Here is a 15,366-nt window from a genome sequence, read left to right as displayed (position 1 = left end):
TTAACTTAATAAAAGAGAATAGAAATTACAAGTATGCCCCTGGCGGCACACCCTAGAACCAAACTAATAAGAAAAAAAGACAAGTAACTAACTGACAGTATCTTAAGAAGTCAGCCTACTAACAACAACTATAAAGTAACAATTAAATAAGCCTTACAACACTCCCCCTCAAGTTGGGCTGAATATGTCTATCATGCCCAACTTGTCACATGACTCATTGTGCCGCGAGTATGGAAGCCTCTTTGTGAGGACATCAGCAAGTTGTTCCTTGGAGTTGACATAAGGGATGCAAATCTCCCTTTTTTCCAAATTTTCCCTTATGAAGTGTTTGTCCACCTCAATGTGCTTGGTCCTCTCATGTAGGACAGGGTTGCTGGCGATGTTTATTGCAGCCTTGTTGTCACAGTAAAGGGACATAGGACTATGAACAACAACTCCAAGCTCCCCTAGAAGATTCTTTAGCCAAAGGACTTCAACCACCCCATGTGCCATAGCTCTATATTCAGCTTTAGTGCTTGACCTTGCTACCACACTTTGTTTCTTGCTTTTCCAGGTCACTAGATTTCCTCCCACAAATGTGCAATACCCACTTGTGGACTTTCTGTCATCCACAACCCCTGCCCAATCAGCATCTGTAAAGACTTCCACCTTTAGGTGATTGTGTTTACTGAATAGTAGGCATGTCCCGGGATATTTCTTCAAGTATCTAAGAACTCTCTCTGCTGCCTCCATGTGTGGTTTCTTAGGAGAGTGCATGAACTGGCTTAGGACCCCAACGGATGGACAAATAAATCAACTTTCCCACTAACCTTTGGAACTGTTTCACATCTTTCAGAGGTTCACCAACACAGTCACCTAACTTGTGGTCAACATCCATGGGAGTATCTGCCGGCCTTGCCCATCTGTTGCATTGCCATGTGAAACTTACTAAACCAGGCTCTGGGAGACTGTTTTAAGCCATAAAGTGACTTTCACAGTTTGCACACCTTATTTTCACTTCCCTTGGCACAAGATCCAGGGGGTTGAACCATGTATACTTCCTCCTCTAAGTCACCATTCAGAAAAACATTCTTTATGTCCAGTTGATGCAATTCCCAGTCAAGATTAGCAACTAAGGACAGGAGAACCCTAATTGAGTTCATCTTAGCTACTGGAGCAAAAGTCTCATCATAGTCAACCCCGTATACTCGTGTGTATCCTTTGGCTACTAATCTTGCTTTGTACCTTTCAACTGTTCCGTCTGCCTTGTGCTCGATCGTGAAAACCCATTTACACCCCACGGGGTCTTTCCCCTTTGGAAGATCCGCCAATTCCCAAGTTTGATTTTTGTGAAGAGCATTAATCTCCTCCTTCATGGCATCTATCCATTCAGGGCATTTTAAGGCTTCTGCAACATTTCTGGGAATAGGGATGCAATTAACTGCAGATAGGAAGGCTCAGTATGAGGGGGAAATGTGATCATAGGAGACAAAATGGGTAATGGGGTGTCTGGTAGTGCATGACCTGACTCCCTTTCGTTGGGCAATAGGAATGTCAAGGTCATCCATAGTAGGAGTAGGGTTAGGGAGTGGGCTTACCTCCTCGGAGTCTAATGGTGTCGGTTGCTCAGTGTTTGGCTGCTCCATATCTCTATCACACCGCTGATCTCTACGACGTGTATGTTGGAAGACACGGAAGGGAGCAAGGTACGGAATAGAAGGAAGAGATACCTGGACCTGCTTCTCCTCTTCCACACTACTACTCTCCCCCTGAGGAGAAGCAGGGAAGAATGGCTCAGACTCAAAGAAGGACACATCCATAGACACAAAGAACTTACTACTAACGGGATCAAAGCACCGGTACCCTTTTTGAGAGGAGGGATACCCCAGAAAGACACAAGGAATGGACCGAGGGTCTAACTTACCTCGAGATGGAGACAAATCATGGACAAAGGCACGACAACCAAAGACTCTCATGGGAATGGAAAATAAAGGAGACTGAGGGTACAATAACTGATGAGGGGCCATGTAGTTCAGCACTTTGGAGGGCATGCGATTGATGACATAAGTTGCTGCAAGTATAGCATCCACCCAAAACTTTTTTGGAACATTCATGTGTAACATCATCCCGCGAGCTACCTCAAGAAGGTGTCTGTTTTTTCTTTCTGCAACACCATTCTGTTGTGGTGTTCTGGCGCATGAGCTCCTATGAATAGATCTGTGGGAGGCAAAGAACTCATTGAGCTCCCCATGGAAGTATTCTTTTGCATTATCGGATTGGAAGATTTCTATTTCAACATGGAACTGCGTAAATACCATCCTCTGGAAGTCTTTCACAATCTTTGGAACTTCGTCTCTACTACGCATAGGAATTACCCATGTATAGCGAGAGTAATCATCTCGATCAATGTAATGAAGTACTTATATCTGCCCTTAGAGATTACATTGGTAGGCCCCCATACATCAGAATACACAACATGAACAGGATTACTTGAATGAAAAGCTGTTCTACATTGTTTGCTCAACTGACACGTTTGACACTGGAACTCTGGCACTGAACATGACTTAAATAAAACTGGAAACAAAGACTTTATTAGTTCGAAAGAAGCATGACCTAAACGACTATGCCACAAAAAAAAATGACTCTTATTTGACTGACTATGTGACTCTGAGGATGTCACCGAGAGACCAGCTTTGTTGTCAAGAATGTAGAGACCATCCATTAGGCTCCCTCTACCAATCGTCCTCCTAGAAGTTAGGTCCTAAAAAACACATAAGTCAGCAAAAAAGATTACACTACAATTTAAAGAGCTTGTAATTCTACTAATTGAAAGCAAATTTATAGGAAGTTGAGGGACATGCAATACACAATTCAGGTTAAGGCCATGGGGAAGAGATATTGATCCTTGGCCTGCAATGGAAGAAAAAGAACCATCTGCAAGTCTCACTCTATCCTTTCCTGACAAAAGGCTATAAGACTGAAACAAGTTGGGCTCACCGGTCATGTGGTTGGAGGCCCCCGAGTCAATTAGTAGCAAATGAAGTAGAGGGAGTACCAGTGACTGAGCTGTCCATTTGTCGCAGAGCCCTACCATAAGATTCCAGGTGCTCTCTGAAGGAATTCAGTATATCTTCCTTGGGGTCAGACCTATTAGGGTGGTCCCAGGTACTATCGGCAACCTGAGTATCTTGGGTTGCCACATGTGCTGCATTTTGAGTTGTGTTTATTTTCTTCTGATGACCTTGACCTTTACCCTGTTCTTGATTCTTCACTGCCCACTTAGGTTTCCCGTGGTTGTCCCAACAAGTGTCATGTGTATGCCGTGAGCGCCGACAGTGGGTACAGAACAACTTATCTTTATCATCAGTCTTCTTAGTGTCACTTTTCTTCCCCGTGGAGTTATTATTCACTGCAGCCAAAGCAACTTGTTGCTCCCCCTCAGCTGTAACCATTACATTCCGCCTACTTTCTTCCGATTGAACAAGGGAGTATACCTCGTGAACTGTCGGCAACTCTTTGCTTCCTGGGATCTGAAACCTCAATGGCTCATATGCAGGGTTCAGTCCCAACAAGAAGGCAAACACACGTTGCTGAGAGACCAGCTTCCTGTAGGCCTTAGCATCATCATCATGTTTCCACTCTATAGCCTGATAATGATCCAATTCTTTCCATATGGAGGTAAGGGCTGAATAATATGAAGACAAGCTACGGTTTCCCTGTTTACAGGTTGAAGATTCAGCCTGTAACTGGTAAACCTTAGCATAATGCCTTTGCTCAGAATAGGTAGTTTTGGCCTGTTCCCAGATCTCACTAGTGGTGTCTGCCCACATAAAGTTCTTCTTCACATCAGGTTCCATGGCTGCGAGGAGCCAAAACATCACCATACTGTTCTCTTGGTCCCACCTATCATGTTCTGCTGTCTCACCCTTGGGTTCTTTCACCCTTCCATTAATGTAACCAGCTTTACCCCTTGCCGTTACATAGAGTTTTACGCTCTTAGTCCACTCCAGGTAGTTCAGACCATTTAAAGGAGTAATTGGCATGGGAAAAATCATGTTTTCACCTCCCATACCTGCTGTGCTGCGGGTTGGTGTAACCCCTGATGAAGTTGATTCATAGTTTTCCATCGGAAACTGCTGAAAAACAGTCCAAACACCATACAACTACACAGCAGCCACAAACAGAATACCAACTCTCAAGGAATTTACTTCTAGGATGTGAGGAAGAGAACAAGACACTGCTGGAATCAACTCTGAGAAGATTCAGTCATTAAACCAGCCCGGTAATCAGTTCAACACAACCAAGGCAGACATTACTAGCAGTCCGACTGCAGTTCGTACAGCCTAACAATCCAACAACCAAACCAATATATATATAACCAAGGAATAAGCCCTACACATCATCGGCCAAAGAAGACAGACACAAAGAACACACCTGTTCAGCAATTGTATGAAGGTGCTAACCTGAAATCGACTTCACAGCATCGAACAGAGAAGGCAGGGAGTCTGTATCAGCATCGCCCTTCTCCTACTAGGGTTTCCTTGGTATTATGACCAAAAAAAAAACACAGGAAGTGCCGCCAGAAATCTGCTAGGGTTTCCGCCAGTAATCTACTAGGGTTTCCGCCAGAAATCTGCTAGGGTTTCCGCCAATAACCTACTAGGGTTTCTCTGTCTTCCACGTCCAAGATTTTTAAGAAGGGAACCTTGCTCAAAATAGTAGGGATTGTAGGCCTTTTACAGCCCAGAAAAGCTGCTCTGATACCATGTAATGATTCATGGAGTGGGAGAGAGAGAGAGAGAGGAAGAGAAGAAAAAAAGGAGATGCGATTGAGAGGAAAAAGTCACTACTGGCAGCTGCCAGTTTTCTATTTATATTAACTTAATAAAAGAGAATAGAAATTACAAGTATGCCCCTGGCGACACACCCTAGAATCAAACTAATAAGAAAAAAAGACAAGTAACTAACTGACAGTATCTTAAGAAGTCAGCCTACTAACAGCAACTATAAAGTAACAATTAAATAAGCCTTACAACAGGAGCTTATTAACCAGCCCTAATAAACTGAATAGCAAATTAGAATCATATTCTGCCATTACTGTTTAGAGACTCTGCAACTAAACAAGTTGGGATGTTTGAAGCATATTATTACAGTCATAAAACATGGCATTGAATGCTCTTATTTTGCATAAAACATGTCTTCTGGATCTGGTCTTTCTACCTCTCAACAAAACACAAACAGGATGATTAGTTAGAAATGCACCCCTGCTGCTTTCATAGTTAACATTTTTTTTCATGTGAAGGCTGTAACATTGTCTTTTCTTTTTGATTAATGACTGGGTATTAAATAAATATTTTGGTCCCCCCCCAGTATGCTCACAGACATGCATATACACATACACATTCATGTGATGGAGATGGTAGTGAGGTATTTGTATACTGAACCATGTTCCCATCAGCTATCATGCAGGGAGAGAATGACTCGGCTAGTATTGAACATTTGATGGGACCAGAGGATGGAAAAAGGTCTTATACACTGTTTCAGGGTCATGCTGGACCTGTTTATTCAGTTAAATTTAGTCCACTTGGGGATTTTATTCTTTCTTCATCAGCAGACTCAACCAGTATGTGCTCTTTAATATGCCACATATGCTTGTTTATTTATATCTTGGTTACACTTTGCCTCCTAAATGCTGAACTTATTTGGTATTTAAAGAAGAATATATTGCCTGCTGCAGTTCGGTTATGGAGCACCAAGCTAAATGCAAATCTTGTTTGCTACAAAGGTCATAATTATCCTGTCTGGGATGTTCAGGTAGAGCTTAGATTTTTCCTAAACCTGGAATATTTTGCTAGTATCCTCTAGAGCTCTTTTCTCAATGGGGATTGTGCTGTAGTTTTTTTCCCTACTTATGTAGAAAGTTGGGATTAGGTAGGTCTGGACCAGGCTATAAAGTTCAAGTAGAATGGAATACATTCTCTTTTTACAACCTCCTGACATCATCTAAACACTGATATAGTCTGTTTTTGTGCTTTTGATACTAAATTAGCAAGATGTTTGTAGTAGAAGATGGAAAATGAACTTACTTGTTTGCTTCTAGCCCTATATATCCTGAACTTCGTATGATGCCCAGATATGGATACTAACACAGACATATATACAGGAAACAGGGATATGATTCTATGCTTCTTAAGTGTTGTTTCTCAAGACTTTGTCTTGCCAAATTTAATTAAATTTTTAACATATATAGATTTTTATAATATGATTTATAGATTTTCATATTTTCGAAGTGTTGAATTTATAGATTGTATCTAGAAGTGCCTGTGCAGTATCTGGCATAGTATTGAGTAGATATAGATATCATGCCTGTGACAAATGTGTTAGGCATGCCCAGGTATTTGTGTCATTGCTAAACTCTGGATTCCTTAGGTCCCTGACCCTGTATTCCATTTTGGCTAATAAGGCACTATATCCATGTTGCCATATAGTTTTCATATAATCATAGAATTTTCATATGCCTTTAGCTCACCACTAAGGATTATTTATGCTCTTGAATATTTTGATTGGTTATGATTGTAAAAGCACAACACCATGACAACTGTCACATGTAGGATCAGCATCTAGCACTCAGTGGGTCCCACAAAGGACATATTTTAGCCTCCGATTTCAGTATCTTTTTACTATTATCTATAGAATAAACTTTTGTATTTTCTGAATTTTGATCTATGAATTTATGTTGAAGACCTTCATGAGACCTTTTAAATCTTTGGTCATAGCCCTCAATCAACCATCATATAATATTGATTTATGCCTTTTCATTTTACATCTCAGGATTTCAACTCTCACATTGTGCTGATTTAGACACTGTTCCCACAGCATGCCCTGGTACTGCAGTAATAGTAGTATCATTCTCCTAACCTGTGAAGGATTAGGCATGCCAGCTGACTTGTTGCTATCATAGGCATCTGTCTTGTGCTTTTGGTTTTTCCCTAGAAGTTCTTGAACCTAAAACCACTCAGAATGGCTACCAGACAATTGTTGGCTTGGTGGGTCATAGACATAGATGTGCGGACATTGAATATTGTTGGACTTGGAGGTTTCTAGGGCATCAGCAGAAATTTAGGAAACAAAAGAAGAGAGACCTGGTATACATTATTTGACTGATGTTTAAAGAATTATTCTAATTAGAAGTTGAACTTTGAATGAATGCCCAACCAGGGATGCCCCTTTAACTTATCAAGTGGATTTTACTAAGTGTAAGGCTTTGTTGAATTGAGTCTATTATGTCAAATTACAAGTTTATTATAGGAATTCATGGAAAGAAAGATATGCTGTTTCTTAGGAGTTCTGAGTTTCCTTTTGGAAGAGAACCATGGAAAGCTATCTATGAATTGGAGTTCCCATGTATGATTTTTTTTTTTTTGATAAATGAGTAGAATTTTATTAATCATAGAAAAAGTGTACAATCAGCCTAAGAGTAGGCAGGAGATGTTACCTCCCCTTGGAACTGAGCACTAAGCAAATAAACATACTCTAGCCTGAATTACAATTATAAGGTATCCCAAAACAGATCACCCTCTGATACCCCTTGTTTAGTGGCCTAAGAATCAGCCAGCATTTGCCGATCTGCTGACCCACTGAAACTTAACTGCCATGTTTCTTGTCAGCCATTTAACTTTCTTCAAAAGATTCCTGTAACCCCAAAAGACTATCTGAATTTAACAATCAACTCTAGCAGTTTTTTTTTTGAATTCCAACGAATATTATTTTAGGAGTTTGGGAGAGGCTGAGAGGGGTCTACTAATATCAAAATTTATAGATCCATTATTAAACACAGTTTTTATCAATAATGTGAACTTTTTATGAATGAAAAAGATATAGAAACAAGATATGATATATTCTACAGGAATATAAAAGATGTAGCTGAACAAGTAGTGCCCCATCTTCCATCTTTGCTAAGATTCCCCCAAAAAAATACACCCCTTGCATGTATTTCAAATCCGTTCTTTCAATTCCTGACCTGTTAAGCTAACAGCCAATGAATTTGCTGATCTCCTGATCCTAGTGAATTAAATACTAGATGCAAGAGTTCCTGCATCTCTCATATAATCTCATTTTCCATGATCCTTATATTCAACATTCATCCAGCTAATTACTACTTATAAATCTCCTTCCACTTTCAGCTATTGGAATTCCAATAAGAAAGGCCATTACCCACTGGTTGTCCTGGCTATCTGGGGTTTTAAGTGGGGTTGACTGGGTACAAACCTAACCTGCATGAAGTGTCTGCTCTTAGACAGTTAGACTTGAATCTGTATTCTCACTTGTCAGCCTGAGATTTTACTATTGCACCAAGGGGTGGAATCTAGCCTTTGGAGTTCCAGCTCAAATCTACCCATCTCAACTCAGTAAGGCCTCTCTCCAACTATATTTACATGAATCCTGTTCAACTTTTCTACTCTATTCAGTTCCATATCCATTTTTAAGCCTTTGGCATTTCATTGAGTACTTTGATTACAATAGTTGTAATGAGGCAATCATTTTCATTCCAATGGTAGTTCCATATCCGGCTGGAATTGAGTAGACACAAAAGGTGGCACCATTTGCATCTCTAATGACTTCACTAATTCCTGAATTTCCCAAATAGCCATCAAAGTTAAGCTTAATTTCTGCTTGGGATGGAAGGGACCATGGTTGCACCTTGAGTTTGCCTTCTAGTGAAATACTTAAAGATTTCAGGACATGTTCTCATTACATCATCCACAGAAAATTTAGAAAACTCCTCTTGAGAGTGTCCAACGAGCTATCCTCAAATAAATATTCATCATTTCTCTGGACGGTTATTCTTTCTTGAAAATTTCTGTCATTCCTTCCATTCAGGCTATGGAATATCTGCTTCAATACACTTAATATAGTATTCCAAAATAGGACTTATATGCCTAATTATCAAATGATGTAGAACAACTATGACTCTTGAATCTAGGAATTTATTAATTATGTAGAATAGGGTTTATGGATGGTTGTATGGCTAATGGTAGAGATTGATTAAGTTAGGAGGTTTCAGAGTTAAACTACAAAAATTGTTTGTTCCAAAATTGTGAAAACCTTCAAGTTAAGAAACACAAATCTAGGATTGGAAATTCTTCAATGAGATTATGTACACAGGTTTGGAATTGACAGTTGCAGGGAGTGATCTTGTAGGATTTAGAGTAGGTCTTGCATAGAAGGGAAGAAAATATGCTCGGAAATTATAGAATCTAAGGTTCTGGGTAGAGTTTTGAGATGAAATTTGGCTTTATATATATATATATATATACAAAATGTACAGCTCCTTCATGATTGACTCTGAGGCTACTCTCATACAAGCAACAACCAATTCCTCAAAATCTGGCACGCCCTCATGCCACTCTATAACACACCATACAACCACAGAACTCTTCCTCAATTTGAGAGTGGTTGCCATCTCACAATCAGAAAATTGGTTAGCTGGCTTCCTTACCCTACCACCCTTTCCCCTTTCTCTAGTGCTCTTAGTAGACTTTTTGAACCTATTGTCATTTTGGATGTCTGAATGGCCTATTTTGATGGATCCAATTCCTTTTTTCTCTTACCCCATAAAGTCTGGCACACCCTAATGCCAACTCTGCCCCAATTTGAGCAGCAATTCCAGCCCACAATGAGAATTTTTTAGGCTCAGTTTGGGAAGAGTTGGCATTAGGGTGCAAATACAAGGTTTAGAAATACTGTATATTACATTTTGTGTTGAACATAGTTGTATCTGCACTCTTCCCAAACTGAGCCTTAGCTTGCCTCTTTACCCCTTCCTCTTTCTCTAGTGTTCTTATTTGGACCCTCTTGTCATTTTGGATGTCTGAATAGCCTGTAGCCCTTGATGATGGATCCAACTCTTCATTTTACCCCTACCCCTTTCCATCTCTGGAATCTTCTAAATGGACCAGCCACCATCACTTTCTTCTGGGAAAGCTTCCTCTGCTCCTTTTTCCTCCAAAGATTCATCCAACTCACACCCAGCCCCACCTACAACTACCATTAGCTTAGATCTCCTGCTTTCCTCTTCTAATCTTTGAAAGAATTATCTTGATTGGCTTTGCCACACAAGAGAAACAGGCAAACAGCCTTAATGATTTGGATGTTCTAACCTCTTGATCAACTATTTTATATTCAGGAACATTTGTTTTTTGATCAGCAGCAGAAAACAACTTTTAAAAACGGAGGTAATATTTACATTTTCTTGAGTAGCCTTGGCTACCCCAGTAGATCTTAAGTCAACATCAGAATCATTTTCTTATAGTTAGAATTGAGCCCAAAAGCAATTCCCTCTATTGACCCCTTGCTTAGCTAAATGATCAGCTAAGCCGTTTGCTGATTTAGGAACCCACTGCAAAACCACCAGGATGTCTTTTGAAATTTTTTATATCATTCCTGAAATGCCACAGAGCCTTAACATTTTGTTTCAGCCAACTTATGGTCACCTTCGAATCTCCTTCAACCAACAACTTTCTAGTTCCTATCTCCCATGCTTTTTGAACCCAAAAAACAGATGCCTCCAGTTCTGCGGCCATGGAGTCCCCTATCCCTAAAGGTCCAGAATATAAGAAAATCAAGTCTCCACCATTTCTTATCACCCCTCCCATTCCAGCAGCACCCGGATTGCCATAATAGCTCCCATCAAAATTCAATTTAAAGAAATCATCCCACTGGTGGTTCCCAGCTCCTCATTAGTTTCTGCTTTGCTGAAAGTAGAGGGATCAAACAATCTTATCCAAACTACTTGGAGCGTTCCACTTGCAACCAAACAAAGAAAAAAAACCACTCCCAAATTCAGTAAGCAAAAGGACAGGAAATGAGAAGGTGATGAGCAGATTCACCATTTGATTCACACAGAACACACCAACCAGGTCTACTCCTTTGTAATAATTCATGAGTATTGATTGCACCATGGAAAACCTCCCAACAGAAAGCACTCACCTTAGGGGGGATTGGATGACACCACACTTTAAAAAAGGAAACACAAGTGAACACCCCAGAAGGATGACCATCCAACAATTGTAGTAGTTGGGACACAATTCCAACCACTATCAGAAAGGGATGGGGAATGATCCAAGAAATGAGAGATAGGTCTACCCTTGAAAGATGAAAAAGCAAACGAAGATGGAAAAGACTCCATTGAAGGAGCTTCTTCTAGCCAATACTCCTCCCAAAATTTGATTTTATTTCCTGAATTGATATCAAACCTGGTATGAGTCAGAAAAAAGTGGAAGAATCTTGTGGATAGCCTTCCAAGGAGAAGAACTGGAAGTCCTGTTAGATGTTCTAGCGTGCCTACCATTCTCTGAAAGCCCATGAATGCTGACTACCGCTCTATGCTGTGTTTTTACTCCCTATCTCCTCTTCAATCTGAACATCAATCCTCTTCCATCTGTGTCCACCTGTATGCAACAAAGACTGCCCTTACAATTGATCAGTAACCAGACATTGAGAAACATTATTAGTAAAAGGATAAAAGTGCAATTAAAGTCATTTATGAGGCTGTGGGCAGCCAACAACTCTAAAACTCCCCATGGACTTCAGTGTATTTATATCCTTTGGCAATCAGTTTAGCCTTATACCTTACAATTAATTATTCTGTTTACCTTGTTCCTTGTAATGAATGCCCATTTACAACCTATAAGTTCTTATCCCATAGGAAGGTCAACTAGCTCCTAGGGCCCATTTACAACCTGTACATGTATAATTCATTAGGGACCCCCAAAAAAGTCCACTTTCAAAAAAGAAGAAAAGGTATCGTCTTTAAATACAGTATGTATAACAACCAACTACTAAGTTCCTCTACTACTATATATATCACCCTTGCTTCCAGACTTGATTTCTGTAATAAATTCTATTGTTTCTTTCATACCAAATAGCCCAACATAGTCACCAGAGGAATTTCCGACCAGTGAATTCTCCTCTCCCTTTTTTGGACATACCTGGGACACTCCATTCTTGTAAAAGTGCTTTAACTTAAAACGGGAAGCACCACTTTGGATTTAGTACCCTGATAAAATGATGCCAAACAGCACTACTAAACCTGCAATAAGACAGCATTTGGAACTTGAAGAAAACTGAGTATATTGTTTCTTATCCTTGCATAACACAATGGATGAGCAGAGATCAGAAGGAATATCAGAAGAACCATCCGGAAGAGTATCAGAAGATGTAGTTGGATCAAGAGAGGGATTGCCTGAATTACCTGAACTAGATGCCTTGTTATGGGGGATCAGCTTTATAAAATATCTTCTTGCAATGAAATTGGGTTTCATTTTTGTGTAAGCATCACCACAAGCTCTGGGAGGCAAAAGCCTGATTAACAAAATACTATGTCCTGACCATCACATTTAAGAAGGTAAAATTACTAAAATCTATGAAAAAGATAAAATTGCCCAAGCATCCATAGGAGGAAAAAACTAGAATATCTATTATCACTTCAATGCCTGCATCACCTAGGTTCCAACAAATTCTTTATATTCCCTATTTCTTGACACTTGTCCATATCAACATCATCTCACCTTTCCTCATTTTATGCAAATATTTATTTCTTGCCAATATTTTGCCCACTAGGCATTACCAATCCCATAGCTATGTTAACGAATTTCTCCTCTCTGATTTGCATGCCATTGGTGGACAGCAACAGAAAGATATATGGCCACTTTATCCTCCATTCTCTAATATTAATTTATTTATTTTTTGATCAATAACAATAGCTTTATTAAGAAACAAAGCCAAGAAAGAACATAAACTCTATTAGCTCTCCCAGAAAGGTACAAACAAAACAAAAACAAGAAAATTAGCAATTACAATTGAGCCCAAAACATTACATCCCCATTCACTCCTTGCTTTGCTAGCCCATCAGCTATGGAATTGGCATTTCTTTTGACTCAATTTTTTTTTTTTTTAATTTCAATATTTTGTGTTAACCAATTGAACCTTTTCCTTTCATTGCTGTAATTTCAGAAACCGCTCCTCTCATCATCCAACAATCCCACCACTAGCTTGGAGTCACCTTCTATGCACTAATATTAATTTATAGGTAAAATCTTTTGCAATTTCTCCCTTAAGGATAATGAAATGGAATCATCAAAAATATTTTCCAAGTGAAAGGATGCAAAACTATCAGTATGCATATTCGATAAGAAACAATTTGGAAACAGCCTCTCTGTATGTGCAGGGGTAAGGCTGCTTACATTTGTCCCTCCTCAGACCCCACATTGGTGGGAGCCTCATGCAATGGGCTGCCCTTTTTTATTTGACAAGAAGCAATAACAATAACATATTAGTTATGTTGTAACTTGTAAGATAATGCAAGAAATTCCAAGTAGGGATGAAACTTAAGCTGGTTTAAGCTTTTATTGGGATTCAGAACAGATAAGAGATGCTCAACTTTAACTCTTTGGCTTGATTTTTTATTTGATATATCCATTAGTGATGGAAATATGTTCTCTGCAGAAAACATTAATATTTCTTTTTCCTATACTTTTTAATGAACATTTTGTTCATTTAGATTTGTATGCATGTGTTCTATTGGTTGGACCTTAGCTCCCCTTCTTGATAATAAACATTCATCTATCTGTACGCACACATTGTATTGAACTCTTCTTTGTATTTAATATCATAAGTTTCTCTATTAGGAGTCATCTTATCTTATTCTTATACCAAACATGTTTCGGTATTGCATTTTGTCTGAGCAGTTTAGTCCTGTGGGGCATTACTTTGCCAGCTCTTCACATGATCGTACTGCCAGAATTTGGTCAATGGACAGAATCCAGCCTTTAAGGATCATGGCAGGGCATCTATCTGATGTTGATGTGAGTAATTAACTACATCTCTCTCTCTCTCATATACACATGCATTTAAACATCACATGAATACACGCACAAGTGCATTAGTGCTGTTGGCTTTGTAATTGTTCATCATTTTGAGAGATTTTGAGAGCAGTATATTTAAAATTTAAGGAAGAATTTAGGTGGTGCAGAAGAAATATTTTTTGGGCCCTATTGTGCACCTAGATTCTAGGAGCAATAGAGGTAAACTAAGGGGATAAAACTTATTGTAAGGTATTGATATCAGCAACTCAGAAGTTTTAAAGGAACTCAGAACTCCAAGGTAGAATATTTATTTTGTCTGTTGATAATGAAGAATTTATTAGCGAAATAAAAATTTAAGGTACTAGTGTACTACAGGTCCTTTCCAAATAGGAAGGATAGTCACATAGCCAATGGAGATAAAGTTTTGTTTTGGGAGGACATTTGGATTGGTAACTCTACCCTCAATGATCTGTTTCCCTCCTTGTTTTCCCTTTCTTGCCTAAAAAACCAACCTATTAAGAGTTTTGTTTCCTATTCCCTCTATTTCGGTCTCAGCTGGAATTTGGGTTTTAGGAGGGATTTGAGAGACTTTGAACTTGATCGAGTTGCTTTGCTTATATGTGGAAAAAGATTAAACCTGTCTCTCATAAACCATGTAAAGTCCATGTAGACAGGTTTCAGACCTTTATTTTTCATTACAAAAATACAAATACAATGGACTATACTTATATATGGAAAAAGATTAAGGGTTATAAGGAAAACCCATTATGGATGACATAATTCAGAACAGGTCATTCAATATATGTTTAGAGATCTAAACATTTATGTTATATGTTGGCTGGGGTTAACAAAGAGCAGTATTAAAGATCTTGTAGATCAAATCTAAGAATAGTTTTAATAGAGGGAAATTAAAAAAAAAAATAACCGAATGAAGAAAATACCTTGGATGCAGTTGATAAAAGAAAAAGAAAATACCTTGGATGCAAGTGATAAGGAAAACCTATTAAATAGCACCATTTTCAAGTCACAAGGGAAAAGACGACAGGTTATGTGGAGATAGATTTTTTTTACCATTTGGGAAGATAGGAATGAAAGTCTCTTTCAGTGGGTAAAAGCTGATCCAGATGCAGTTATTGAGTGTACCACAATCAAGGTGATTCTTTGGGTCAAAACATTGGGATTGTTTGACACCTTTACAGTGGAGGATTTCTTAGAAGAGGGGACTACAGAGAAGGTTCTTCACCTGCGAGATCTATCCCATCCTTGCATTGGAGGTTACCAAATCCAATTCAAATCAATCTACCCATTGCAGCAGCATGGGTAATCCATGGCCTTCTAGAATTGGTGACCTATTCGGAGATTGTAATGGAGTAATACTTGCTTTATATTTGTGTACCATGGGACATGGGGATTCTACAAAAGCAGAACTGAATGCAGTGCTTAAGGGCTAGGTTGGTTAGGTCTTTGAACTTTGACAACCTGATTGTGGAGGGGGATTCTAGGGTGATTAAAAAACAACAGT

General features: G+C 39.1%; 1 protein-coding gene across 1 annotated transcript in view; it reads left to right on the top strand.

Annotated features, from left to right (window-relative positions):
• The window catches only part of TAF5 (TBP-associated factor 5), a 44,059-nt gene that overhangs the window by 19,782 nt on the left and 8,911 nt on the right, over nt 1-15,366 (top strand). The window contains exons 13-15 of the mRNA XM_010277473.3: nt 5,438-5,602; nt 5,717-5,793; nt 13,728-13,844. Of these exons, the coding sequence (XP_010275775.1) occupies nt 5,438-5,602; nt 5,717-5,793; nt 13,728-13,844 (359 nt within the window). The remainder of the gene's footprint in view (nt 1-5,437; nt 5,603-5,716; nt 5,794-13,727; nt 13,845-15,366) is intronic.

Source organism: Nelumbo nucifera, chromosome 8 (genome assembly GCF_055504915.1).
Source record: "Nelumbo nucifera cultivar China Antique chromosome 8, China Antique-T2T, whole genome shotgun sequence".
Lineage (NCBI taxonomy): Eukaryota > Viridiplantae > Streptophyta > Magnoliopsida > Proteales > Nelumbonaceae > Nelumbo > Nelumbo nucifera.
Note: the sequence above shows the minus strand (reverse complement) of the source record. Positions and strands in the feature narration are given on the sequence as shown.